This window comes from Leucoraja erinacea, chromosome 25 (assembly GCF_028641065.1).
Source record: "Leucoraja erinacea ecotype New England chromosome 25, Leri_hhj_1, whole genome shotgun sequence".
In the NCBI taxonomy this organism is placed as follows: Eukaryota; Metazoa; Chordata; class Chondrichthyes; order Rajiformes; family Rajidae; genus Leucoraja; species Leucoraja erinaceus.
The window spans coordinates 14,132,123-14,159,770 of record NC_073401.1 but is presented as its reverse complement, the minus strand read 5'-3'; the positions used below and the strand labels follow the sequence as shown (position 1 = coordinate 14,159,770).

The 27,648-nt window shown below is 45.8% G+C and overlaps 1 protein-coding gene across 9 annotated transcripts in view; it reads right to left on the bottom strand.

Moving 5' to 3' along the window:
- cux2b (cut-like homeobox 2b) overlaps positions 1-27,648 on the bottom strand; it is a 285,814-nt gene that overhangs the window by 36,979 nt on the left and 221,187 nt on the right. For 7 of the 9 annotated variants that reach the window (XM_055655802.1, XM_055655796.1, XM_055655793.1 and 4 more), the window contains exons 6-10: positions 26,923-27,052; positions 23,304-23,380; positions 18,881-18,947; positions 8,576-8,624; positions 4,086-4,184 (exon numbers count right to left, since the gene is read on the bottom strand). In XM_055655802.1, the coding sequence (XP_055511777.1) occupies positions 4,086-4,184; positions 8,576-8,624; positions 18,881-18,947; positions 23,304-23,380; positions 26,923-27,052 (422 nt within the window). The remainder of the gene's footprint in view (positions 1-4,085; positions 4,185-8,575; positions 8,625-18,880; positions 18,948-23,303; positions 23,381-26,922; positions 27,053-27,648) is intronic. The other 2 variants (XM_055655794.1, XM_055655795.1) reach the window with 2 other exon arrangements.

The following is a 27,648-nucleotide window of genomic DNA, read 5'->3' as shown; positions in this document are numbered from 1 at the left end:
AGGCCATAGGGACTGCTCTGTGCTTCCATGGTTGCCCTAACCGGGATATCCATTATCCAGGTAAAATTTTTAGGTATCTATAATGATCTTAGTGTATGGGTATAAGATAGTTAGCATCTTCCATATCAATGCTCCCCTTAGGTATCCTTGGGAGATCAGATGCCTGACAGTGACAAAAACCCATCTCCATCTTAAAGTGTATATATACTCAACAGATTTATTTAGTGATATTAGATCAATGATGATGCTACATTCACCATCTTTTGTAGTTTCCAATGGTTCATGTTTACTCCCATGATCCGTTTAGTAATGAGCCTTTCTAGTTCAGCTTGACCTTCTCACTTCTCTTTTCTTAGAGGGAGAAAGTGCCCTTTGGGCGCATTGCTGAACTGGCGGTAATATGCCCAATTTGAATTTGTTTTTATCCTCTAATACTGTTGAGTATATTTTAGTTATTTGTGACAGCATCCCATGCTTTATTAACAAGTGTAAATGCCCCCCCCCCCGCAGTTAGTAGAACACCCTTGTTTAGTGTAAACTGGGAGGAACCAGACTACCTACCTCCATGTTTGTTGTTTTTTCATGAAGGCGTAGTTTGCTGGTATGCTGGTGCTGTCGGTGGGGCGGCGCATCTTCCCACGGCTCCGCTCTAGGCCCCGTCTAAAAAGAACTTTGGGGGTAATGTGAAGCGGTCGCCAGGCTTTCACCAGTCCTTGTTTGATATCGCTGGTGGATGCCGAGGGGTGCTGCCAGCTGGGTGTTGGATGCGATGTCCTGCTCGTTCCATGGCCTGCCTTCATGAGGCGCACAGGTTTAGCTGCCTCTCTTCCCGCAGCAGCGGTTTGCATAGCCCCATATATTTGGGGTTGCGGGCAGGTCTATATGCACCATTGTTCAGTCGAGTATCCCAAATTTGGGAACATCTTAGGCGTCAGCACCCTGGTAGTGCAATGGGATAGTCTCATCCTGGGAGAGTATAATCCGTGGAAAAAACGAGCAAAGGCGGTAACATCTTGACCCTTCTGTAGAATTCGCTGCTTGTCTGCGAGTCCGCTGACCCAGCTGCCTGCGGATTTGCCTCTGGAAAGGCCTGCTCCTGCAGGGCTTTGTTGGGAAGATGGTCGCGTGGAGGAGCCATGTAGTGGCCCACGACACCCAGTAGCTCTTCCTGATCCTGCTCCCCTGGCATACTGCTGTTCTCGTCCGCCTGCCCAGCGTTTAAGCCAGCCCAGCCCTGGCCTCCTTAGCTAGCCTCAAAAGAGGGAGCAAAAGGGTGTGCTATAAATTGGAGGAGGCATAGCTCAAACTCCGCTGTTGCATCAATCCCTCGCCAAGGGAGATGGCTAGTGCAATAGCACTGGGGTAGGAGTCAGCTCCCTTGGCATTCAGCCAGTGCCCCTTTCCTGGAGGTGAACTCCATGACCTCCTCTGGCTTGGGGAGACAGACATACTTATTTTTGCTGTCTCCAACCTGTTCCAGTTTTGGAGGAAGTTGGCTCCTGTAGAACCTGTTGAATTGGGAAGATTTTTCTCTTACCTGTATGTAGAGGCTGCCTGCCGTTTTCCAGGCGGCATTGTGGCGGTTCCCGGGCGGCGATTCTCTTTGTCAGGAGTCTGCAGGGCTGCCGGTCGGGTTTTTAAACTTCCCGCTGGTCCGCTGCTGTTACCAAACAGCTGTTCAGCGGACCGGCATTAGCGCAGCTCCTTGCAGCGGTCCGCAGCGTTTGCGGTCCGGGTAGCGCCTTTTCCCCGTCCACTGTCGGCTCCACGCTGGAGTCGAAACGGGGCCGCTCACCATGCCTCTCTACTTTGCTCCCCCTGGAGCAAAAACCACAAGGCCCGATTAAGGTAAGTACTTACCTCTCGTCCTTGGATGCGGGAGCTAGCCCGACTCCCGCTGGCCGCGTTCTGCACAGCTGTGCGATTATGTCGCATGCACAGTAGAGCTGGGGTCTTCACGGAATCACTCACGTGACTCCGAAGTAAAATCTAGGGACAACATCTTGTGGCCACTGCCAAAGGTAATGTTATGAATTAGAATACCAGCGCGGGGCCTTAAACACATGAACAGGTCAAAAACCAACTCAAGGAAAAGCTACTATTGTGCCTCCAATTACATTTCTTATCGCCAAACAGTTAAATATCAGAAAACATGTTCCAACTACTGACATCCATCATCAAATAAATGATACGGAAGAACAGTATCGGACCGCAAGATCACGTCAGAAGCAGCATGACTTTAAATGTTAGACGTTAGAGCTACAGCCCGGAAACTGGCCCTTCGGCCCCACCGAGTCTCACCTACATTGGCACAATCACACACACACGAGAGACTATTTACAATTTTACTGAACCCAATTAACCTATAAACCTGTACGTCTTTGGAGTGTGAGAGGCAATCGCAACTCCAGGAGAAAACCCACTTGGTCACAGGGAGAACGTACAAACTCCGTACAGACAGTCAGAATCTCTGGCGCTGTAAGGTAGCAACTCTACCGCTGCGCCATTGTGCTGCCCCTAAATGACCGAGCACATTCTATTTTACACTGTGCTTCCTACGGTTATTCCCCCATTTCACCACATTTTAAAAATGGTTTCTGGATTTTCATCTTTACTGATGATCCCATACTCTTTGACCTTTCTCTTGACCTTTTAATCATTGACCCCAAAAGCTGAGTATACTGAAGTCTTTTGCAGTAGACTGACTAGGTCAGGTGGATAGGTCCCGTCTTAAAATTTCACCAATCCTTGTTCTCTATAGATGCCGCCTGACCCACTGAGTTACTACAGCACTATGTAAAATGTTGCACGCAAGAATTAAGAGTGAGATGGACAGCCCCGGTCTACTGCAGAAGACTTCACAATATTCAAGCAGTTTGTGATTTTTGTAAACCTGTCTCTGAAGTATCTTGTGCAATATTTTATACTTGCCTGCAGTTACATTGATACATAGAAAATAGGTGCAGGAGTAGGCCATTCGGCCCTTCGAGCCTGCACCGCCATTCAATATGATCATGGCTGATCATCCAACTCAGTATCCCGTACCTGCCTTCTCTCCATACCCTCTGATCCCTTTAGCCACAAGGGCCACATCTAACTCCCTCTTAAATATAGCCAATGAACTGGCCTCAACTACCCTCTGTGGCAGAGAGTTCCAGAGATTCACCACTCTCTGTGTTACTCTATGGTTTGCTTTGAGCTATTTTCACCCTCAGAGTCATAGAGTGATACAGTGTGAAACCAGGCCCTTTGGCCCAACATGACCCAGCTACACTAGTCATACCTGCCAGCATTTGGTCCTATCCATGTACCTGTCTAACTGTTTCTTAAATGTTGAGGATAGTCCCAGCCTCAACTACCTCCTCTGGCAGCTGGTTCCATACACCCACCCCCCTTAGTGTGAAACTTCCCCAATATCTGTGCAAAAACTCCACTCAATTAGATTTTAGTTTGGTTTAGTGATACAGTGTGGAAGGCCCTTCAGTCCACCGAGTCTGCGCTGACCATGATCAATCATGCACTAGTTCTATCCTAGACACTAGGGTCAATTTACAGAAGTTAATTAACCTACAAACCCATACGTCTTTGTGAGGAATGTGTGAGGAAACCGGAGCACCCGGTGAAAATACATGCGGTCACAGGGAGAACATGCAAACTCCGTACAGAAAGCACCCGTAGTCATGATCGAACTTGGGTCCCTGGCGCTGTGAAGCTGCAACTCTACCACTGCACCATTGCGTTGCCCTTTGGATTCTATTTTCTAAATCTGAATCTTCAATAGGTGTTGGAGTAATAATACCCCAGCTGAGCTCTGGAGTACACCAATGCAAACCACTTGTGATCTTGTAGGACATTCCAACAAGTTCTTGTCTCTATCAACCAGCTAACATCTCAATTTAAACTCTGTATTTGTCTTGAGCCTTCACTGCTTTGAGTTCACTTGTCAGCTTTGCCTCGATACTTAATGATGTTTTGATTATTTCCTCAAGCTAGTCAGACGGCATCTTTATGCATTGTGAATTAATCCCGGCTGCTGTTCACCAGATTGGCACAGCATTCTTCCCCCTTTGATCCCATTTCCTTACCACTCCCCCAATCCGTGGAGAATGACAGTCGAGGTGAATGGAGCAATTTACGGACTGTTCTCGAAGACTCTCCACTTCCCTCTGAGCAGCTGCTGCCCTCTGGAACATAGAAAAAAGTGAAAAGCTGAATTCCAACTTCATGAATCACCAACATCATCTGTGATCCTTTACTTCCAATTTTTCTGTTCTTAATGGTCTCAATTAGAGTCATAGAGCTGTACAGCAGGGAAACAGGCCCTTCGGCCCACCTTGTCCATGCCAACTAAGTTAGCATATTTAGCATGCATTTCGCCAATAGCCCTCTAAACCCATCCTATCCATATTGGTTCAAATGTCTTTTAAAAATCAGAATTGGCCACAGTTCTACATCTTATTTTCGCAGCTCATTCCAGATATGGGCAAGTCTTTGACAAAATTAATCCGGGACTAATATTGATAACAAGCACAGCTAGTGCATAATTTGTAGAGGACTTTGAACTGGTGGATTACATCTACTGTAGATAAAAAATTCAAACACTAGCTCAAATGCCTCTCTTAGCATGTGTGTTATTCACAAGGTTCAAGCATCATCCAAGGACTCAAGGTACTTGAAAAGTTCAAATCCAAATGACAGACAATGTCACTCATGCTAGTATTGCTGCACACTGCACGGTAGATATTTATCTTTTAATAATTGACAATTAAATCATTTTTTCACCCTTTTCACCCTTTCTTTAGCTATAAGGGGTTGGACAAATTTGGGATTGTTTTCTCTGGAGCAAAACTGATGGGAGACCTGATAGACGTACATTGAATTATAGAGACATAGATAGGATAGACAGTCAGAACCTTTTTTCACACAGTGGCGCAGCGGTAGAGTTGCTGCTATAAAGCACGTGAGAACCGAGTTTGATCCTGACTACGGGGGCCGTCTGTACGGAGTTTATACAATCTCCATGTGACTGCAAGGATTTTCACCCGGGTTCCTCCCAAACAAGTGCAGGTTTGTAAGTTAATCAGCTTCTGTAAATTGTCCCTAATATGTAGAATAGAACTAGGGGATCACTGCTCAGCCTGGACTCTGTGGGCCGAAGGGCCTGTTTCTCCACACTAAACTGAAGGCCGATCTCCAAGACTGGGAAGTCTGGCTTATTTTGTTTAAAACAAGCTTATAAAGACACATTCCAGATGTGAAAAGAGACTGCTGAAGGTTGACGAAGACTGAGTGGGAAGACTGCATTCTGCAGACAGACAAATAAATCAGTGGGGGAGATAGAGAGGCAGGTGAGCTGATGGTTCATCATTTGATGAAGCCTTCAGCAATTTATATGAACAGTTTGCGGCCCTATAACACTGGCAAAATAGCCTTCTGAAGCTGTGTCTAGATCAGTGGTTCCCAACCTTTTTTTGGCCATGCCCCACCTAATCACCCCTAAAATCCTGATGCCCCCCCCATGTGGTGATATATAATTCTTAAATAAAAAAATATTTACTCAAAATAACATCTGAAACATAAACTACATATGTTTACCTGATGGAAAATCCCAAAAAAGAAAAATTGAAAATTTGGACCCAGACCTCCTCAGTCGCGCTCAATTGCCCCGCTTAAAAATCAAATTGCCCCCCTGTGGGGCGTACGCCCCACGTTGGGAACCACTGGTCTAGATGCACATATGAAACAGGGCAGGCTGTGAACACTACTGGCAGACAGACCGCAGGTGGTTGATAAAACAGGGTGGTGGATTCTGACCAGGAGCAGACAACTCAACTCAAAGGTAAAAACCAGAAATAGGCAGCTAGCATCACAGATCCACACCACCCTGGCCACACTCTCATTTGCTTTCAATGTATGAATTAAAGAGAGAGTTAGATCTAGCTCTTAGGGCTCAATGGAATCAAGGGATACGGGGAGAAAGAAGGGGTACTGATTTTGGATGATCAGCCATGATCATATTGAATGGCAGACTGGCTCGAAGGGCCGAATGGCCTACTCCTGCAACCTATTTTCTATGTTTCTATGTTTCATTTCATACCAGTCATTGTGAAGAAGGTACAGGGGTCTGAAAACCATGATTTCTGGGTTCAAGGCCAGCTTCCTCCCAACAATCATCAGGTTCTTTAACATTACAAGCACTAACTAAACTCTGAACTGTCTTGGTTGCACTAAGGAGTTTGGGCTTTTTGCATTAATATTATTATTTTTTTTATTTTTTGGTTTACTATGTTATCTTAGTTTAGTTTATAGATTCAATGCGGAAATAGGCCCTTTGATCCACCGAGTCCAAGCCAACCAGCAATCACCCCGTACCCTAGCCCTACCCTACACACTAGGGACAATTTACAACTTTTACAGAAGCCAAGTAACCTACAAATCTTAACGTCTTTGTAGTGTGGGAGGGAACCGGAGCTCCCAGAAAAAAACCATACGGTCATGGAGAACATACAAACTCCGTACTGACAGAACCCGTAGTCAGGATTGTACCCGGGTCTCTGGCACTGTAAGACAACAAATCTACCGCTGCGCCAATGTGCCAGCCCTATTTATGAGTCGTGTATTTACAGGCTTGTTATGCTACTGCAAGTAAGAATTTCATTATTACATTTTCGATACATATAACAATTATATACTCTTGACTCTCTTGAAAAGATGCTCATAAAGGGAATGGTTTTGAGGAGAATTGTTTTTACAAAGTAGAGAGATTTCATAAGTCATATGAGCATATATCCCTGCTCATAATCCATTTCCCTCCATTCCCTGCATACCCATGTGCCCAACTAAAAGTCTTTCAAATGGCCCTAATGTATCTGCTTCAACCAGCACCACTCACGGCACGTTTCAGGCACTCACCACCTTCTGTGTAAAAAAAAACTTGTCCTGCACATCTCCTTTAAACTTTGCCCCTCTCACCTTGAAGCTATTCCCTCACGTTGACTAGCTCAGAATATTCAGTTTAGAAAACAGGACACAACAAGTCAGGCAGCATCTCTGAAGAATATAGTTAGGTGATGTTTCGGTTCAGGAATCCTCAGTACTCTGTGCCCTCTTATGTAAACTAGCATCTGCAGTTCCTTATTTCTATGTTCAGTCTATAAGGTTGGTCGGTGAATAATCAATTGGTCAATGGTTCCTTTATTATTACGTGTACCAATGTAGAGTGAAATACGTTTTGTGCATACATCTCAGCAAGACCATCACCATACAGAAGCACAATCCCCTGGTTGGTGCCGAATAGGCCACTGAGTTTAGTTTAGTTTAGAGATACAGCGCGGAAACAGGCCCTTCGGCCCACCGGGTCCACGCCGACCAGCGATCCCCGCACATTAACACTATCCTACACCCAACTAGGAATAATTTTTACATTTACCAAGCCAATTAACCTACAAACCTGTACGTTTTTGGTGTGGGAGGAAACCAAAGATCTCGGAGAAAACCCATGCAGGTCACGGGGAGAACGTACAAACTCCGTACAGACAGCACCCGTAGTTGGGATCGAACCCGGGTCTCCGCCGCTGCATTTGCTGTAAGGCAGCAACTCTACCGCTGCGCTCCATGCAAGGGGTGCCATTTTACAGAGGCCCGTTGCAGCCGTTGCCTCCATTCCGTTTGTCCCGCGAATGGTTGTCCCTCTCCTTGCGTGACCTAAAGGCAGTCAAGCTGATGACAGGGATGCAGTGCAAAGCTGAGCAGAGCTAAAAACAGACTGGTCAGTCTCAGGAAGTTCCCCAGAAACCCACCAGTTGCAATTTTACCAACGTTGAGATGGATTATTTTCGTGTCCTTCGCTGAAGGCTGGAAGGTCTACTCTGGTTTCAGTACAAGCTGGGTGTAACTTCATGACAACTTGTCTTCATGTCAAATTATCATCAATCTCATTCAGCTTGCTTCCAATTTCCACAGAAGTATTGCAGCTTTTTTAAGAAGCTGTGCGCAGTGCACAACATGGCATCCCTTGGTCGATACATCACTAACATGCTAGTTTGGAGCGGCACGGTGGCACAGCGGTGGAATTGCTGCCTTACAGCGTCTGAGACCCGGTTCGATCCCGACAATGCGTGCCGCCTGTACGGAGTTTGTACGTTCTTCCCGTGACCTGCGTGGGTTTTCTTCGGGTGCTCCAGTTTCCTCCCACATCCCAAAGGCGCGCAGGTTTGTCAGTTAATTGGCTTTGGTAAAAATTGTAAATTGTCCCGAATGTGTAAGGTAGTGCTTGTGTACGGAGATCGTTGGTCAGCATGGACTTGGTGGGCCAAAGGGCCTGTTTCCACGCTGTATCTCTAAACTAAACTATAGCAGCTCTTTTAAGAAGCTGTGCCGTACACAACATGGCATCCTTTGGTAGATAAATCACTAGTTAGCAAACATGCAAAACCAATACATTCTGCAAATGTTCAGGAAATTTAATTAATAAATTAATAAATCATGCCACCTTTATTATGCCTTTTCATTCCTTTTTAAAATTGAATCCTACACGATTAATACTTTTACAGACTCAACTCTGCTTCTTTCTTACCTGATTAGCCTTCTCCAAGTTGGTCATGATCAACCCCACTTCATCTGCCCTGAAATAGATGCAAAACGTCACAGTTTGACAGGAATAACCTATAATCATGTGAATAGACTGCAAAATAGCAATTCATCACCTCCTGCCGCAGTTGATGCAACACCTAGTATGCTATTCTTTACAATGGTGCGAGCAACACAAGCCTTTCTACTGCAGTTACCTGACGCACCAGGATTTTTAGGATTTGTAGTTTAGTTTGAGAACAAATCCTAAGATGGTTTAATCAAATTGCATGTTGTGCATTTTATGAGAATTGCAAGTTAAAATTGTAATTTGCTGTGCACCCTTGGGAATTTCAGTCGCCTCAGTATTACGCTCCAAAGCATTTGGAATCATATTACTGTGTGTATTAGCACAGTCACATTGGTAAGAGAGGAAAGCAATGGTTTAATTTGCATTTGGATGCGGATAACCAAATATTAACCTTGTCCATGCCGACCAAGTTAACCCCATTATGCCTGCATTGGGCCCATGTGCCTCTAAACCCTTCCTATCCATATATCTGGCCAAATGTCTTTTAAAAGTCATAATCATTACAATTAAATGGCTGGGTACTGCACCTGACTAAGTCACAACACAAAAATGTAAACACCAACATTCAAATTTCTGTACCTCAAGTCAAGGGATCTTTGGAGAAAATGCACATAACAAGTGTGGCGTTACAAGTAGCAGAAAGACTAGCAAAGAACTTCAAAGAAGAAAATGGATCCAGAACAATTTTTTTCTCCTTTCTTTCCAAAAGCTAAGTTGAATTACAGAGGAAAACCAATTCCTTCATTCCTGATCTAATGGCAGATTCCTCATGTGGTTTTCCCAATGGAAAGTTAGTTGGTCTGATTCAGGTGCCTGAGGCTACTGGATTGGTCGACCCTTGAAAAAGTGAAACCGGGAAAACTGTTCTGACTGATTATTATCAATAAACGAAAAATAGGCATTCATTAAAACGGTGATTTTTCTCTTTGGTCTACATCATATATCCACTAACAGCCAGGATCCCCAGCAAACATAAATACTCGATACAAGGAGTTGTAGATGCTGGGTTACAAAGAAGAGTTTTCACACGGAGAGTTGTGAGTCTGTGGAATTCTCTGCCTCAGAGGGCAGTGGAGGCCGGTTCTCTGGATACTTTCAATAGAGAGGGCTCTTAAAGATAGCGGAGTCAAGGGATATGGGGAGAAGGCAGGAACGGGGTACTGATTGGGGATGATCGCCAAGGACTGGACTCACCCCAACCATGGACTGTTTACCCTCCTACCATCCGGGAGGCGCTACAGGTCTCTCCGTTGCCGAACCAGCAGGTCGAGGAACAGCTTCTTTCCGGCGGCTGTCACTCTACTCAACAACGTACCTCGGTGACTGCCAATCACCACCCCCCCCCCCCCCCCCCCCCCCCCCCCCCCCCCCCCCCCCCCCCCCCCCCCTGGACACTTATTATTTTTTGTTCAAATCGTTTGCTATGTCGCTCTTCAAGGGAGATGCTAAATGCATTTCGTTGTCTCTGTGCTGTACACTGACAATGACAATTAAATTGAATCTGAATCTGAATCAGCCATGATCACATTGAATGGCGGTGCTGGCTCCAAGGGCCGAATGGCCAACTCCTGCATCTATTGTCTATTGACACAAATTGCTGGAATAACTCAACGGATCAGGTGGCATCTCTGGAGAACATGGATAGATTTTGGTTGGGACCCTTCTTCAGATGGTTTTAATAGCTAAAAATGAAATATATAAACAACAACTTCAATGCTAGAATGCTGAAACTTAGTTGGAAATTGCTGGAAACCTTTTGGGGTGACTAGGCAACTTGATAATTCAAATGTGGACCATCACCAAAAGTCAGTATGATGTGGAAAAATCATGCCATGGTTCTTGTCTGACCTTTTCAGAACTTTTTACCATCTGCTTTCAGTCTTTCAAAAGCTTTGGTATCCCAATGTAGCTTTATACACCAATAATTCATCTTACAGAGTCACAAAGTTACGCAGCATGGAAACAGACCGACGGTCCGCCTTGTCCGTGCCGTCTACAATCTTGGGGACTTTGCACGAGTCTGCATCCTTCTGCTCCTCTAATCGGACCCTAGCTGGACACGAATGGCAAAGAGCTTTCTGTTGGCACGAGGGCTGGCATCCAGAGGACAAAGTGTCCATAAACACAGCCCTGGAGATGAGAGAAGCCGACTGTCTCTGCCATAAGAGCCTGCAGGGTGTCAGCAAGTCCAAGGAAGTGGTCCTGGACAGTGCATTATCCCAGCAGCAGACAGTCCCAGCCACCACCTGTCTTCTGGTGCTGTGGCTGCTCCTCTTCCCCTGCTGAGCTTCCAACCCAAATACTGCCTCCCTTGTAAAGCACAGTGAAGGTGGCTAGGCAAACAAAGATGGGAGCTGGAACACCCCTTCTAATTCAAACAGCACGAAAATCCAAATATCTACTGAAAAATACAAGGCCTCCAAGAGACCAATGGAGCTATGTTTTAATCGCTGCCTAGGCACTCAGTTTAACTTCCACTAAGGACAATTATAATTGTCCTCGGATTGGATTAATGCAGAATGCTGTATTTCTGTACACCTGTTCACCGAGGTCCCATTGCCCTCTGGTGGATACCTCTGAAACTGCAGTTACGATCCCAGCAGGCGGTGAGACTACTATGGATAGACACAAAGTGCTGGAGTAACTCAGCGGGTCAGGCGGTGTCTCTGGAGAAAAAGATATATGACGTTTCGGGTCAAGACCCTTCTTCAGACAGTTTAAACTGGAGAGGAACGTAGCTCTCCCGAGACACAAGGAACTGCAGATGCTGGAACCTTGAACAAAACACAAAGTGCTGGAGTAAGTCAGTGAGTCACGCAGCATCTGTGGAGGACATGGACAGGCAATGTTTCAGGTCGGGACCCGTCTTCCAACCTGAAACATCAACTATCCATGTCCTCCACAGATGCTGCCCAACCCGTTGAGTTACTCCAGCACATTATGTTATATGGGTCATCTCATTGTCTTTACAACATGTGCAACCCATTCCCAAATAACAATGGGTTTGCGGTCTTTATGCGGGACTCTCTCGGCTTTAGAATTACACTATTAACTATTTTTTAATTAAATGTTTTTTTGATCCAGGCTTCACTGGCAAAGCTAGAACTTGAACCTGGTGCCATCAGAATCTTGGACCCATTGAGTGCTAATGAGGTAACGGTGGGGAACTGTTACCCTAAACTAATGCAGTCCATCCGGGCTGGCTGCTGCTGCAGCATTCCTAGATTTAGACGCTGCAACAATATTTAAACACTGCAACAATAAAGCAGTGGCAACATACATATTTCCAAGAATTTACAAGGACTTGAGGGCCTGAGCTATAATGAGAGGTTGGGCAGGTTAGGACTTTATATATTGGAGAGCAGAAGGCTCTTGGTTGATCTTTCCCATTGCTCTGTCTATTGTATTTGAGTTTGGCTAGATTGTATTCATGTCTAGCATTATATAATCTGTTCGGGAAGAATGCGAAACAAAACATTTACTAAAGCTCAATACACGCGACAATAATAAACCTTAACATAAACATAGAAACATAGAAAATTGGTGCAGATGTAGGCCATTCGGCCCTTCGAGCCTGCACCGCTATTCAATATGATCATGGCTGATCATCCAACTCAGTATCATGTACCTGCCTTCTCTCCATACCCCCTGATCCCTTTAGCCACAAGGGCCACATCTAACTCCCTCTTAAACATAGCCAATGAACTGGCCTCAACTACCTTCTGTGGCAGAGAATTCCAGAGATTCACCACTCTCTGTGTGAAAAATGTTTTTCTCATCTCGGTCCTAAATGATTTCCCCCTTATCCTTAAACTGTGACCCCTAGTTCTGGACTTCCCCAACATCGGGAACAATCTTCCTGCATCTAGCCTGTCCAACCCCTTAAGAATTTTATAAGTTTCCATAAGATCCCCCCTCAATCTTCTAAATTCTAGCGAGTACAAGCCGAGTTTATCCAGTCTTTCTTCATATGAAAGTCCTGTCATCCCAGGAATCAGTCTGGTGAACCTTCTCTGTACTCCCTCTATGGCAAGAATGTCTTGATCATGATTTATGGTCCAAAACAGAATATGCATGTTACATTTTGAAGGCACATCCTCCCAGTGAAAGGCAGAGTGAAGACAGCAGACGGACAACAAGTGTGTGCTACCAAGAGGATTAATCTTGCTACTAATAATCAGAGTTTGCTATCATCCTTCAGAAGTTTCATTGTCCGCTGAGCTTTGTTGATTAAACAGAGAGCATTGCACCTGGCTGTGCCACCTCTCTCTGGCGTTTGGACTCGGCATCATGGCAAAACTTTCCACACTCACCAGATGTGGACAACTCTCCATTTGGCCGAGCTCAGAACTGGACCTCTGCTCCCTCACTTTCCCGCTCGTTCTGCCTCCACTTTTAACCAGAATGACGTTGATTTTGATAGAAACTTTAAATCCACGAACCACCCCCCCCCCCCCCCCCCCCCCCCAACACTCACTCGTAACCAGGTAATGGCTGAAAGATCAATTAGTATAAAGAAGGTTCCCAACTCAAAACGTCACTTATCCATGTTCTCTAGAGATGTTGCCTGACCCGCTGTGTTACTCCAGTACTCTTTCTACGCAAGATTCCAGCAACTGCCGTTCCTTGTTTCTCCATAATAACATTCATCAACCTAACCTCTGTGACTTTACATCCTTCAGACTTTACCCATTTATGCATTTCTAAGAAGCCAATGACATACTATTCCCACCCACAACCATGTGTGAAAGCTTTGTACAAGAAAACGCAGAGGAAATATTTACATAGACCCGAGTTTAAGGAAATAAGACTGTTACCGAGTCTGAAGAAGGGTCCCGGTGAGAAACATCACCAGAATTGCTGAGTGACTCCGGCACTTTTTCAGTAAACTAACATCTACAGTTCCTTGTGTCTTCACTGACTGTCACCAACCCTGTTTGTCCATTCTGTGAGGGCAATGTTAGTTTGTCAGTGGAAGCTCTGCCCCAAGTGCCGGGGACCACAGAAAGCTGGAGTTCATTCCTGGCCATTTACAAAATCATGAGAGGAATAGATTGGGTCGATGCATAGAGTCTCCTGCCCAGAGTAGGGGGAATCGAAAACCAGAGAACATAGGTTTAACGTGAAGGGGAAACGATTTTATAGGCATCAGAGAGGTAACTTTTTCGATGCGTTTATGGAACGAGCTGCCGGGGGAGGTAGTTGAGGCATATAAGAAACATTTAGACAAGTACATGGATGGGCCAGGTTTAGAGGGATGTGGGCCAAACACAGGCAGGTGGGACTAGTGTAGACGGGACATATTGGTCGGCGTGGGCATATTGAGCCAAAGGGCTTGTTTCCAAGCTATTTTAACTGTTAAAAATTAAACTTGGTAATAATTTCCTCGAACAGGAAACTCCAGCCTTTGCATGCATTATTTATAGTTGTGGCGCAACTGTTAATTAAAATATTTATTTTTTACAGCCCAATTTCACACATTAGCATTTGCTGCCCCATTTGTTAATTGATGCTCATTAAGTCTCTCCAGTCATTCAGATGCTCAGACATTAGGAGAACAATCTCCGCACTCAAGCTGGTTTAGGAGCCTTTCTATAGTTCAGTGATTGCTAAATGCATTAGCAAGAGAAAACTAATACCTTGTGAAAGTGAAAGTACTTTTAGTAATAGAAATCAAGCAAAGAACATGGGCGGCACACTGACGTAACGGTAGAGTTGCTGCCTCACAGCGACAGAGACCCAGGTTCGATCCTGACTATGGGTGCAGTCTGCACAGGGTTTGTACGTTCTCCCTGTGACCGCGAGGGTTTCTACCAGCTGGTCTGGTTTCCTCCCACACTCCACAGATATACAGGTTTGTAGGTTAATTGGCTTTGGTAAAAATTATAAGTGCCCCTAGTGTGTAGGATGATGCTAGTGTGCGGGGTGACCTCTGGTTGGCACGAACTTGGCGGGCCGAAGGGCCTGTTTCCGCGCTGTTACCCTAAAGTAAAATCTAATCAGAAAAATCGAGCATGTGTACTTTGGACTTTTTGTGAAAGGCGCTAAATGATGGCGACTCGTGCATGTGCGATCGATGCAAAAAGAAACTCACTGTGCAAATATAAACCACAGAAAATAGAAACAAAAAGCTGGAGTAACTCAGCGGGTCCGGCAATATCTCTGGAGAAAAGGAAGAGGTGACGTTACAGGTCGAGACACTTCTTCAGACCAATAAAGCACCATAGAAACCATTGAAAGTACTGAATTCTCCCCACAATATTCTAATCACATGCCCCGATATATTTTAATTTCCCCTCCACTCTGTTACACGCTACTCCACATTTCCCTTTCATCTAGAGGGAAATGAGATTTAGTCAAGGCCAGATTCCTTGTGGAATAAATCAAGCCTCCCATCTGATCCCCACCCCGCTGTTGGCCTTCCCCACCCCTCTCCTCCAACACCAGGCACACCGTGTCAGTACTGCCGGTGAAGGCAATGCTTCCAGCTCCTGCAGTTCTCTGTCCAATTAATTTCTTTCTGCAGAAGCAAAACTACAATATTCCTTACCCAGCCAGAGAAATAAAACACGCTCCTTAGTGTGATGACTTGTCGACATGTGGAGTCAATGTATTATACACCTTTCCTCCTTGTTCTGGTCTAAATACTGCAGCCCATAAAACATGGTATTCCCTCTGACCGATCACACTGGGCTACACAGGTGGAGTGTCCCAACCAAGCTTGGCCATTACATCAACCACTGCAAAGGCTTCATACATTGTTGTGTAGTTGCCCGTGACATACATGCAATGAATTGAATTTAAAGACACAACATGGAAACAGGCCCTTCAAAACAGTTAGTTCTATGTTATCCCACTTTCTCATCCACCCCCCTACACACTAGGGGAAATTTGCAGAGGCCAATTAACCTACAAACCCACACGTCTTTGGGATGTGAGAGCTAACTGGAACACCCATTATAACAACCATATAATCTATTATCACCCACGAGGTCTCATAATTGGGTTTGAACTATTTTATAAAATTGCCTTTTTTTTGTATTATTTTCAACTAGATTAATATTTTCTCACTTTGCTAACAACACATATACATACTAATGTACTGGGGAAATAAACCAGCCAATCGATGAGTTACCTGGGCTTGCAGCCTTGAGTTTTAGGGAAAGGTTGGATAGGCTGAGACTTTTTTTCTTTGGAGTGTGGGAGGCTGAGGAATGAGGTGTACATGGATGAAGTGAACACTCAGTCTTGTTACTCAAGGTAGAGGATTCAAAAACTAGAGGGTATAGGCTTAAGGTGAAATGAAAAAGATTTAAGAGGTTCCTGCGGGGCAACTTTTCCATGGAGATGGTGAACCATATCTGGGATAAACTGCCAGAGGAGACTATAGAAGGACACAATTACGAGTTTTAAACAATAGACAGTTAAATGGATAAGAAGGGTTTATTGGACTATGGGCCAAATGCAGGCAAATGGGACTAGCTCTGTGTGCCCATTTCTTCAGCAAGGACAAGATGGGCCAAGGGTCTGTTTCCATGTTGTACAACTCTATGGCTATAACTCTGGTGATCCTAAACATCCAGGCGAAAGGGAAGAATCATTGGGCTCATGAACTATAGGTGAAGCAGCAACATTTTAAAATAAAGAGACACAAAGTGCTGGTGTAACTCAGCGGGACAGGCAGCATTTCTGGAGAGCATGGATAGGAGACGTCTCGATCCAAAACTTTGCTTATCCATGTTCTCCAGAAATGCTGCCTGACCTGCTGAGTTGCTCCAGCACTCTGTGTCCTTTTGTGTAGTAGCCAGCATCTGTCGTTCTTTGTTTCTTCATTTTAAACATGATGAGATTTTCAGGCAGCCAGACAAGGGAAAAGTTAAAATTAGCAATCAACTAATGCTGATTTAATATTATACACCATGGGCTCAGCAGTAGAATTGCTACCTTACAGCGCCAGAGAAGCGGGTTCAATCCTGACTACGAGTGCTGTCTGTACAGAGTTTGTACGTTCTCTCTGTGACCGCGTGCGTTTTCTCTGTGTGCTCCGGTTTCCTTCCACATTCCAAATACGTACAGGTTTGTAAGTTAATTAACTGAGGTAAAAATTGTAAATTGTCCCTGGTGTGTAGGATAGTGTTAGCGTGCGGGGATCGCTGGTTGTAAATTGTCCTTGGTGTGTAGAATAGTGTTAGTGTGCGGGGATCGCTGGTTGGCGCGGACTCGGTGTGCCGAAGCTGTATCTCTAAACTGAATTTAAAGCCATTGTGTTTTTAGGAGAGATGGCGATGGAATTTGTCAGTGTAGGCTGAAGACAACAGGCTTGCAATGGAAAAACTTGTGTGATTACAGAAACATGTGTTCCTGGCTTTTGCAATTAAGAAAGTTCATCCCACTTCCTTTCTCTAGCCTACATAAACATTCTCTACTGGGCTACCAGAGATTATTTAAAGCAGCTGGCTGGCTTTGGCAAGATGAGGGCGGATTCAAGAAATGTCGCTGGGAACAAAAGGAAAGTGAAGCCTGCGATGTAACGAAGAAGTCATTAAATTATAATATAAATTGAAATTAAAAAAGCAGCCACGATTTTACGAGTGAGTGAGGTGTCGTGACATTTGGGGTTTTTCCTAATCCCGAGGGACTTGTGTTACCCTCACTCTGGTCCGTACAGACTGCGGTGGAAAGAATCCAAAAGCACTGCCCTCTCTGGGAATAACACAACGCTCAAGAGTCAGCAGCAGCAGCATTTCATGGCACCAGCCAGATGTTAACCTGAATAATAACAGGTTTAATAGAGAAAGTTGTTACTTGGGACAAGTTTCACTGACTCCATGTTTAAAAATAAACATCCAGGAGAAAAATTTTGACTGGGAGCCAAGATGTATTTTTACACCATGAGAGCATCTGATGATATGAAGCTGGGTCATTTAAGAGTCACATACAAGCCCGTGGACAGCTTCTAGTAGAAACAAAGAGCTGCAGATGCTGGTTAATGCACAAAAAGGACACAAAGTGCTGGAGTAACTCCACGGGTCAGGCAGCAAATGCCCGAAGGGTCCTGACCCGAAATGTCACCAATCCATGTTCTTCAGGGTTGCTGCCTGACCTGCTGAGTTGCTCCAGCACTCTGTGTCTCAAGGAGATCTTACATTGGAAGACAGTCCATTACTAAACTGACACCAACCAAAGACAATAGTGTCCACATAATGTCAGACATCACAACATTGATACAATAAAAGGCTAAATTGTCAGGCACTGAGATTAAAGTTATAGTCTAAAGAAGGGTCCCGACCCAAAACGTCACCTATCCATGTTCTCCAGAGATGCTGCCTGACCCGCTGAGTTACTCCAGCACTCTGTGCCTTTTTTAAAGTAAAGATCCATCCTGAAGAAATTGCACATAGATACAGAAAGCAGGTCTCTCTCTCTCTGATGAGAGACATGTTACTGAGAATGACGCCATGGACGTTAATCATAATTTATGACAACTATCATCTTGCAGCCTTGTAAAAACATATGAACTCAGCTGTTTCTAATGTGACTGGTTTGCCATTGTATTACGAAACTAAGGGAAGGCCAACAAGCGTTTGAGTTCCAGGTCAGAGGTGAAGTGATCTCAGTCACAGTGTCTACGAAGAGATCCATTCTCACCACTCACAAGAGAACCAGCAAGGAAGGAAGGAAGTCAGGGGGCCAGATGGAGCCAAGTCCCTGCAGGTTTGTAGGGCAGGTGGAAGGGGCAATGAGAACATCAGCAACCAAGCACCAAAAGCACCTCGATGAGCAGCCACCAACATTGCCCATGTGAGTTTGGACCAAAATAGCATCTCGCCCTGAAGCAAAACATAGGAAGCTTTACCCGCCGTCCTGTGTAAAGACCCGAGACTATGGTGCAATTTGCATTCTGGTAGTGTAACTTGTGTCAAAGAATGTTAACCCATTAATCAAAGTCTGACAAGTATAAAGTTGTTAGTCTTCGAACTATCTTGACCCTTTCCTCCTCGTGAGAGGGAGCCAAACCATTGACTGTATTTTTGTACAATTACATGAACTACTTAACATTTCTGGTAGCTGATTTATATGGGAAAGAGAGGTCTGTGTTACTTTTAATAATACGACATTAGCTTTTGCTGATTAAATTAATAACTCTTCTGAAACCACAATTAGGTTAAATATTCCTCAAAGTGAGCATGCTTAGCAAAGGCAAGATTGCAAGTTACTTACTTAGCTGCTGTTTCTTCATCGTATTTGCACCTCAGGTCCAGGAGCTCTGTTTGTGTTGTCTTCAAAGCTGAACAGCAGATAAATAAAGCAAAATGATAAACAAATCACATGACTTAAATCTGCAATTACTGTCATCCAGAAAGCTGCCTAGTCCATTTCATCAGATTCCTCCACACATTTAAAGGGGCTGGATACGTTGCCTGACATTGTTCTGGATTTACAAACTTCTACAGATGCATCATGGAAAGCGCACTGCCGGATTGCATCACAGCTTGGTTTGGGAACAGCACTGCCCAAGACCACAAGAAATGTCAGAGAGTAACTGGATCAATGCAATGGATGGAGAGCAGAGCATCAGAGTTACACATGGATTGAAGAGTAAGTATCACACTGCAGTTGCATATCAAACTGGTCTGGTAAATATTGCTCTACAACAACAGTGCAACACCCACGACTGATGGGTTAAATGCTGCACTGCAGCACAACCCTTCATATACAACTGTTGCAGTAAACAATGCGTTGCATATCTTACTGGATGTGCAAATGTCACGTAGTTGCAGGGTACATATGCATCTGAAGAGTTAATATTTGCACCATAATTTCCATTTACACCTAGAATTTGGCAGCTCAGTGGTGCAGCAGTAGAGTTGCTACCTTACAGCGCCAGGTTCAATCCCGACTACGGGCGCTGTCTACAAGGAGTTTGCACATTCTCCAGGTGACTGCGTGGGTTTTCTCCAGATGCTCCAGTTTCCTCCCACATCTCAAAGACGTGCAGGTTTGTAGGGTTAATTGGCTTCTGTAAATTGTTCCTAGAATGTTGGATAGAACTAGTGTACAGATGATCGCCAGGTAGCATGGACCCAGTGGGAGAAGAGCCTCTTTCCACCCGGTATCTCTAAAGTTAAAAAGCTAAAAACTAGCATTGCTGCAACAGTCATGTATGGAATGAGTTTTGTAAATACTGTCCTACAGTCATCAGTTGCATTAGGCTTGGTGTGGTCAGCGTGGCTATGCAAGAGAGCACAGCAGTGAGGAAGTTGGGACGGAACACCATGTAGAGCAGGCACGGAAATCACTATCAAAACGTGGGAGGGATTTCTTGGCGGACGGTAACATCGGGAGCTGACCTGGTTGGTGACCGACTCCGAACTCCAGCAACAGCGGCTTTGTCCGCCCCGCATCGTGGTGCTTCAGTCGGCCCGTTCGCGGGGACTTCAACATCGGGAGCCTCGATCGCCTCGCCTCGACGCAGCGATTTGGCCGCGGGGCGGTGGAAGATTCTGCGGCCGGCCGCGCCGGGCGATGAAAAGACCCGCGAACGGGCCGATTCAAGCTCCTCTCTATGATCTTTGCTCCACAGACGTCTCCCTCCTCCAATCACCGCGCTGAATCATCATGGCCCCACCCCCACTGCCTGCTGACCAACGTCTCTCGTCCAATCGGCTCCCTCGATCATCAGTCCCACCCCCACTGTCTCACGGAAAGCGGAGATTTTAACAGGTATTTTTCACCGAGTTTTAAAATACGGATTACAAAACATGGGGGGGGGGGGGGGGGGGGAAATCATCCCCCCCCTCGCAAAACATGAGGGGGACATGTCCCCCCTGTCCCCGCCTGGATTTCCGCCCCTGATGTAGAGGACTGCTGTGTATAACAATAGTGGGGTAGACACAGAAACACAGCCGGGGAGTGCATAAGAGACCGGTGGAGAATAAATGACTAAGAAAGAACTGCAGGTTAATTGGCTTCTGTAAATTGTAGGGGAGAATAAATGCACTGCAACAGATGTTTGCCTGTGGAAATAGTAATATAAATAATGCACGGTAGTGGAAACATGCCAGAGGAAGTGGTGGACTAGATCTTGCATTCCAGTAGAGGGAAACATTTATGATTTGTAGGGCCAGGCATCGGAATACTGCATCTGCAACTATTGGGGTAGTCATTGCCCTGTTGCAGGCTGCTGCATGGGCATCTGGTATAGTCATGCTGCCCTGCAGCAAAGAGTTGTTTAGGAACTAGTGGTGTGCAGTGTAAAGCCCCTGTCCCACTTTCCCCGAGTTACTGAGTTTTAGAAACATAGAAACATAGAAATTAGGTGCAGGAGTAGGCCATTCGGCCCTTCGAGCCTGCACCGCCATTCAATATGATCATGGCTGATCATCCAACTCAGTATCCTGTACCTGCCTTCTCTCCATACCCCCTGATCCCCTTAGCCACAAGGGCCACATCTAACTCCCTCTTAAATATAGCCAATGAACTGGCCTCAACTACCCTCTGTGGCAGAGAGTTCCAGAGATTCACCACTCTCTGTGTGAAAAAAGTTCTTCTCATCTCGGTTTTAAAGGATTTCCCCCTTATCCTTAAGCTGTGACCCCTTGTCCTGGACTTCCCTAACATCGGGAACAATCTTCCTGCATCTAGCCTGTCCAACCCCTTAAGAATTTTGTAAGTTTCTATAAGATCCCCTCTCAATCTTCTAAATTCTAGAGAGTATAAACCAAGTCTATCCAGTCTTTCTTCATAAGACAGTCCTGCCATCCCAGGAATCAGTCTGGTGAACCGTCTCTGCACTCCTTCTATGGCAATAATGTCCTTCCTCAGATTTGGAGACCAAAACTGTACGCAATACTCCAGGTGTGGTCTCACCAAGACCCTGTACAACTGCAGTTCTCCTAAGTTTTCCCCTTGATACAAACTCGGATATGCCAGCCATAGGTACTCGGGGCTATTTTTTTAACTCGTGGTCATTTTTCAATATGCTGAAAAAACGTCCCGACTTACCCGAGTTCCCAGAGCTGGCATTACGAGCCGCTACAAAATATCTACGGAATCCTACGGCCTCCTACAGACTCGCTACGGACATTCACCGAGTTTGAATCAAGGGGAAAACTCGGGAGAATTCGTGAGCAACTTGGGAAAGTGGGACGGGGGCTTTACTGTGCAGCAGAGGCTGGGACCGGTGGGGTAAATATTGGTCCGCAGAAAAGAGCTGGGAGAAAGAAGGGAAGGAGTAAAATGGCACGGCAGCAACATAGATCTGGCAAGTTATTATCAAATCATTATTAACAGTTGCATCTGGAACTTACAAAGTAAACAATGCACTGCTGCAGACAGTTGCATGGGATTATGCATGGGAAATATGGCACCACATATTTACCATGTAAATATACATGTACCATGTATTCTGCACATGGAACTGGTGGGATAGAGATTAAACCATAGGTGTTAATTGCAGATGGAAATAGTGGTGTTAAACTTGCATTAGAGCAGACCATTGGCTTCAGAGAAGGTCGGGTATAAATGTTAGGATGGAAAGAAGTACATTGAAAACTGGTGGCAGGAACAGTTCCCTGCAGCATAGAGTTGCTTAGTAGAGATACAGCATGGAAACAGGCCCATCAGCCCACCGGGTCCATGCCGCCCATCGATCACCTGTTCACACTAGTTCCATGTTATCCCATTTTCCCATCCACTCACTACACATTGGGGGCATTTTACAGAGGCCAATTAACCTACGAACCCGCATGTCTTTGGGATGTGGGAAGAAACTAGAACACCCGGAGAAAACCCACACCTGTGGACTCGGGGGGAACGTGCAAATTCCACAGACAGCACCCAAGGTCACGATCGAACCTGGGTCCTGTGTACGGAACTGGTGGTATATGTAGCAAACCAATGCAAATGCTGGACTAATACTGTACTGCGGGCAGTTTGTGTAAACAAAATGGGATAAATATTGTAGTGGTGCAAGGAGTTACTTATGGAACTAAGGGGTGACTGCAACACTGCAGCGGATAGCTGCAGGAAACTAAATAACATGCAGTGATGGTTGCACGTGGAACTGGCATGGTCAATATACCAGACCAACACCGATTTTCCAGCACCTTTGGTCCTTGAGCCTTTCTGGATTATCTGATTATAAGACCAACTGAGGGCATGGCCCCTGAGAGGAGTCCAACCGTACCGGAATGGCCTGCCTTGGCAGCCGAGGGGCTGGGATACCGGCCCATAAAGTCGGCTACGGGAACGGATCTACTGGGTCTGGCCCGGGCAGGAGTTCCAGAGTCCCAGCCGCGAGGGTCAAGTTCGACACGCCACTTCGGCCATTGACGTTCCAATTAGGTCAAGATCAGCCACCTCACCCAGTCTGGGGGTCACATTTTCAGGGGGACCTCCGGTAGGGGGGATTTCAAGTGCACCCCCGTTATTTTGTCCGGATTAAAGGAGGTGCCGGACTATCAGTTGGTGGTTAATCGGTGATGGACCAGTACTGCACCACACTGGTATATAAAGGGCTGACAGCTTTCACCGCACATCACAACAGCTTGGTCTCAGTGTGGCAGCAAATGTGTTTAGCTGCTGCTGGCCCACTCCCATGACATCGATGTTACTTACGTAATGAGTGGTAAAAGACAGCTACCTGAGTGAAGGACCATTATTTTTTCTTCTGCCTCCCCAAGTCGGGCAGCCAAGGTAATCTGTGCTTCCTGCAGTCTGCTAACAAAACACACATACACACCATGCTCCTTAATACACAGGGTTGTTCGCATAGTTCATTGAAAATATTTAACAGACTATGTACAAGTTTTACAATTTGCTGTAGTTTATTGAATTGTTACCTTTGAAGCCATCGCGGCACTTGGACATGTTCTAGACAGATTTTTCACGAGAGTGGTTTAATGCTTTGTCTGTCATTGAGCCAAACAGCATGGAAACTGGGCCCTTCGGCCTAACTTCTTTGTGCTGACCAAATGGCCCATCTATGCTAGGAGGGTCTCAACCGAAAACATTACCTATCCATATTCTCAAGAGATGCTGCCTAACCACACTAAGTTCTCCAGCACTTTGTATACTTTTGTGTAAAGCATCATCTGCAGTTCCTTGCTTTACAATTTTGTCTGCCCCACCAGCCTACGTTTGGCCTAGATTTCTCTAATACGATCACCTGATCAAATGTCGTTTAAATGTTGTTATTGTGCCCGCCTCAACTACCTCCTCTGGCAGCTCATTCCCTACACCCACCACCCTTTGTGTGAAAAGGTTGCCTCTCAGGGTCCTATTGAATCTTTCCCCTCTCACCTTAAACCTATATCCTCTGGTTCTTGATTTCCCCTACTCTGGGTAAAAGGCTGTGCATTCACCTTATCTATTCCTCTCATGATTTTATAGACCCCCTCTAAGATCACCTCACAGCCTCCTTCGCTCCATGGAATATAGTCCCAGCCTGCCCAACCTTTCCTTATAACTCAGGCCTTCTAGTCCTGGCAATATTCTGGTAAATTGTGTCAATCAGCAAGATTTACAGTAATAAATACCAATGGTGAAAGCCAGGATTGAACCAGGGACTTTTAGATTAATTTCACCTGGTAAATTGGCACTACCAGCATCCTCAAAGGATTCCCAGAAACAGATATCCTGCCTCCATGGAATGGCAGGCCAAATATTTGGCTGTTCCTGCTAACCTTTTCACAAAAAAAAGCCCAAACTGTCAGCCCTGCATGAATTCACATCCGGGAATAAATGATTAAACACCAGTCACGTCACCCAATCTAAAGGCAGCCACAGAATCATAGTAGGAGTCCTTTTTATTTTTATCTTACAACAATGCAGAACATGGCCTGGAGCACTCCTCCTATCCACTGCTGATTTAGAACTAAGCCATAACCCAGGCTTGGTGCTTTCTTCATGTTTATTCATGTTCACGGTATTTGGACATGGCTATTCATCATTCCTGTTATATCTACCTTTGCCTCAGATTAGCAAGCCTTTGTGTTGTCAGGTGGACCACGTTTGATTCAGATACAGTTTCGGAAAGCAACCACACGCACACGCGCGCGCACACACACACGTGCTCACACACACACGTGCTCACACACACACACACGCGCACACACACACACACACGTACCCACACACACACACACACACACACACACACACACACACACACACACACACACACGCGCACACACACATGCGCGCACACACACAGCACACACACGTGCACACACACACACACACACACACACACACGCGTGCTCACACACACGCGCACACACACACACGCGCACACACACACACACACACACGCGCACACACACACACACGCGCGCACACACACACACGCACATGCACACACACGCACACACGCGCACACACACACACACGCGCACACACACACACACGCGCTCACACACACACACACACACGCGCTCACACACACGTGCTCACACACACACACACGTACACGTGCACACACACGCGCACACACACACACACGCGCTCACACACACACACACACACGCACACACACGTGCTCACACACACACACGCGCGCACACACACACATACGCGCTCACACACACTCGCTCACACACACACTCACACTGACTTACTCACTTACACGCGCGCACTCACACACACGCACACACACACACACACACGCACGCGCACGGTCACACACAGTTCTCACCAAGCACTTTTGTCAGAGTCAAGCAGCATGGAGTCAGGCCCTTCGGCCCAACTTGTCCATGCCGACCGAGATGCCCCCATCTAAGCTATTCCAATCTGCCCGCATTTGGCCCATATCCTCGATACCTTTCCTATCTGTGTACCTGTTCACCTGTCTTTTAAATGTTGTATTGTACCTGCCTGAGCTACTTCCTCTGGCAGCTTGTTCCATATACCTGTGTGAAAAAAATGCCCCTCGTTTTCCTAGTACATCTTTCCCTTCTCACCTTAAACATAGGCCCTCTGGTCCATGAATCCCCTCTTCTGGGCAAAAAATTGTGCATTCACCCTATCGCATACAGTCTGTCTGTCACCCTCAAGATTTTAAACACCACTGGAAGATCACCTCTCAGTCTCCTGTGCTCCAAGGAATAAAGTCCTAGCCTGCCCAACCTCTCCCTCTTGCTTAAGGTTTGTCCTATGAAGAATGCAGGAAAAGTCCATCTGTTTCACGGCACTTTGGTTGCTGACATGTGGTCATTTAGCAAATAGTTTACATCGCTGGTGATTAAATTACTTGAGAGATAATGCAAAACGCAGTTTTCTTTGTGTCCACAGCCAAATGCCCAGTATGGCTCTTGCCGAATTATTGCAAAGTTCCAGCTGCACAAAATAATCCGGCTGCAGTGCTAGAGGGAGATAGAGGGAGATAGAGGGAGATATGCAAAGAGAAAAGGGATAGAGAGAAGTAAACAAAAGGCAAATTAACTGCAGGAAAGAGAAGATAGAGAAAGAATAGAGGAAAATGTAGAATAAGAGAGGGGAAGAGAGAGAATGAGAGAGAGAAAAATAGAGAAAGAAAAAGAGAAAGAAAGTAAAAATGAGGGGAAAAGAGGGAAAGGGAGAAAGAGAGAAAAAGGGACAGACAGAGACAGAGAGAGGGAGCAAGAGAGAGAGGGAGAGGAGAGAGAGGGGAGAGGGAAGAGGGAGGAGGAGGGGGAGGGAGGAGGGGGAGGGAGGAGGGAGGAGGGAGGAGGGGAGGGAGAGGGAGGAGGGAGGAGGGAGGAGGGAGAGGAGGGGAGAGGGAGGAGGGGAGAGGGAGGAGGGAGGAGGGAGGAGGGAGGAGGGAGGAGGGAGGGAGGGAGAGGGAGAGAGGAGAGGGAGGGAGGGGGAGGGGGGGGGAGGGGGAGGGGGAGGGGGAGGGAGAGGGAGAGGGAGAGGGAGAGAGAGGGAGAGGGGAGGGGGGGAGGGGGGGGGGGAGGGGGCGAGAGTGGGAGCAGGGAGAAAGAGAGGTGGAGAGAAGGAGAAGAGAGGGAGGGGAGAGGGTGAGTGGGAGTGAGAGGTGGAGAGGCAGAGTAGGGAGAGGGGGAGAGGGAGAGAGAGAGAGAGAGAGAGAGAGAGAGAGATAAAGGAGCCATGAAAGAAAAAAGGAGATGAAGGAGCGTGAACAGAAGATTAAAACTTTTCCAGTGAGACCCCGTATTGTATAAGTACGACATTAATTATTGCGGCTTTGTGTGCGCTGACACTCGTAGTCTGGATTAGACTTTCCCGAAGATTTACTGGGCAATTATCTACTTCACATGTACCTTTCTTTTTCTGCCTCATTTTTCTGTGACAGGTTATCGCTTTTAAGTGGTGCGCTGTCTATGATGGTCTTTTGTGATTCTTCAGACACCCTGATCCTAACTGGAGAGGCTTCTGCTGCTTGTTCGCTGGCTGTAGAAAACAAGATAGAATTGTGATCATATCTGTACAATACACAAATTACTTGGAATGTTGCAATGCACATCATTATCTACAACTTACCAACCCCTTTGAGGCAAGAACTCGTTAAAATGCAACCCATTCTAACGGCAGGTATAAGCAAACTGAATATAATTGACCCACCTCCGTTGCTCATGTTCCCAGAGCATTTATATCACCAGATCTGGCTTTAAATCTGCTTTCCACACATTGTAAATGAAAATCAATTGGCGATTTAAGAAATATATTTCAGTATTCCACTCCATATTTTAATGTCTCATCTCCACATCTGTACACACTTCACTAGCCCAGTTTCTAACCAGCCAATTATTTTTTTTAAAGAACTCAAATCTGCAGAAAGGAAGCCATATATTAATGTAAAATCTAATTAAACCTCTAACTAAAAGCACTGGCAACGAGACCCAGCTATTGGCTTCCAAGGTGTGATAGGGAGAGGCCAGTCTATTGAGGCAAAGTTTATGAATGTCATGTCACAATTTAAATATTAGGGATCATTGGGAACAAAGTTAGCAGGACATGGGGGAATGATGGGGAGATTACCAAGGGGT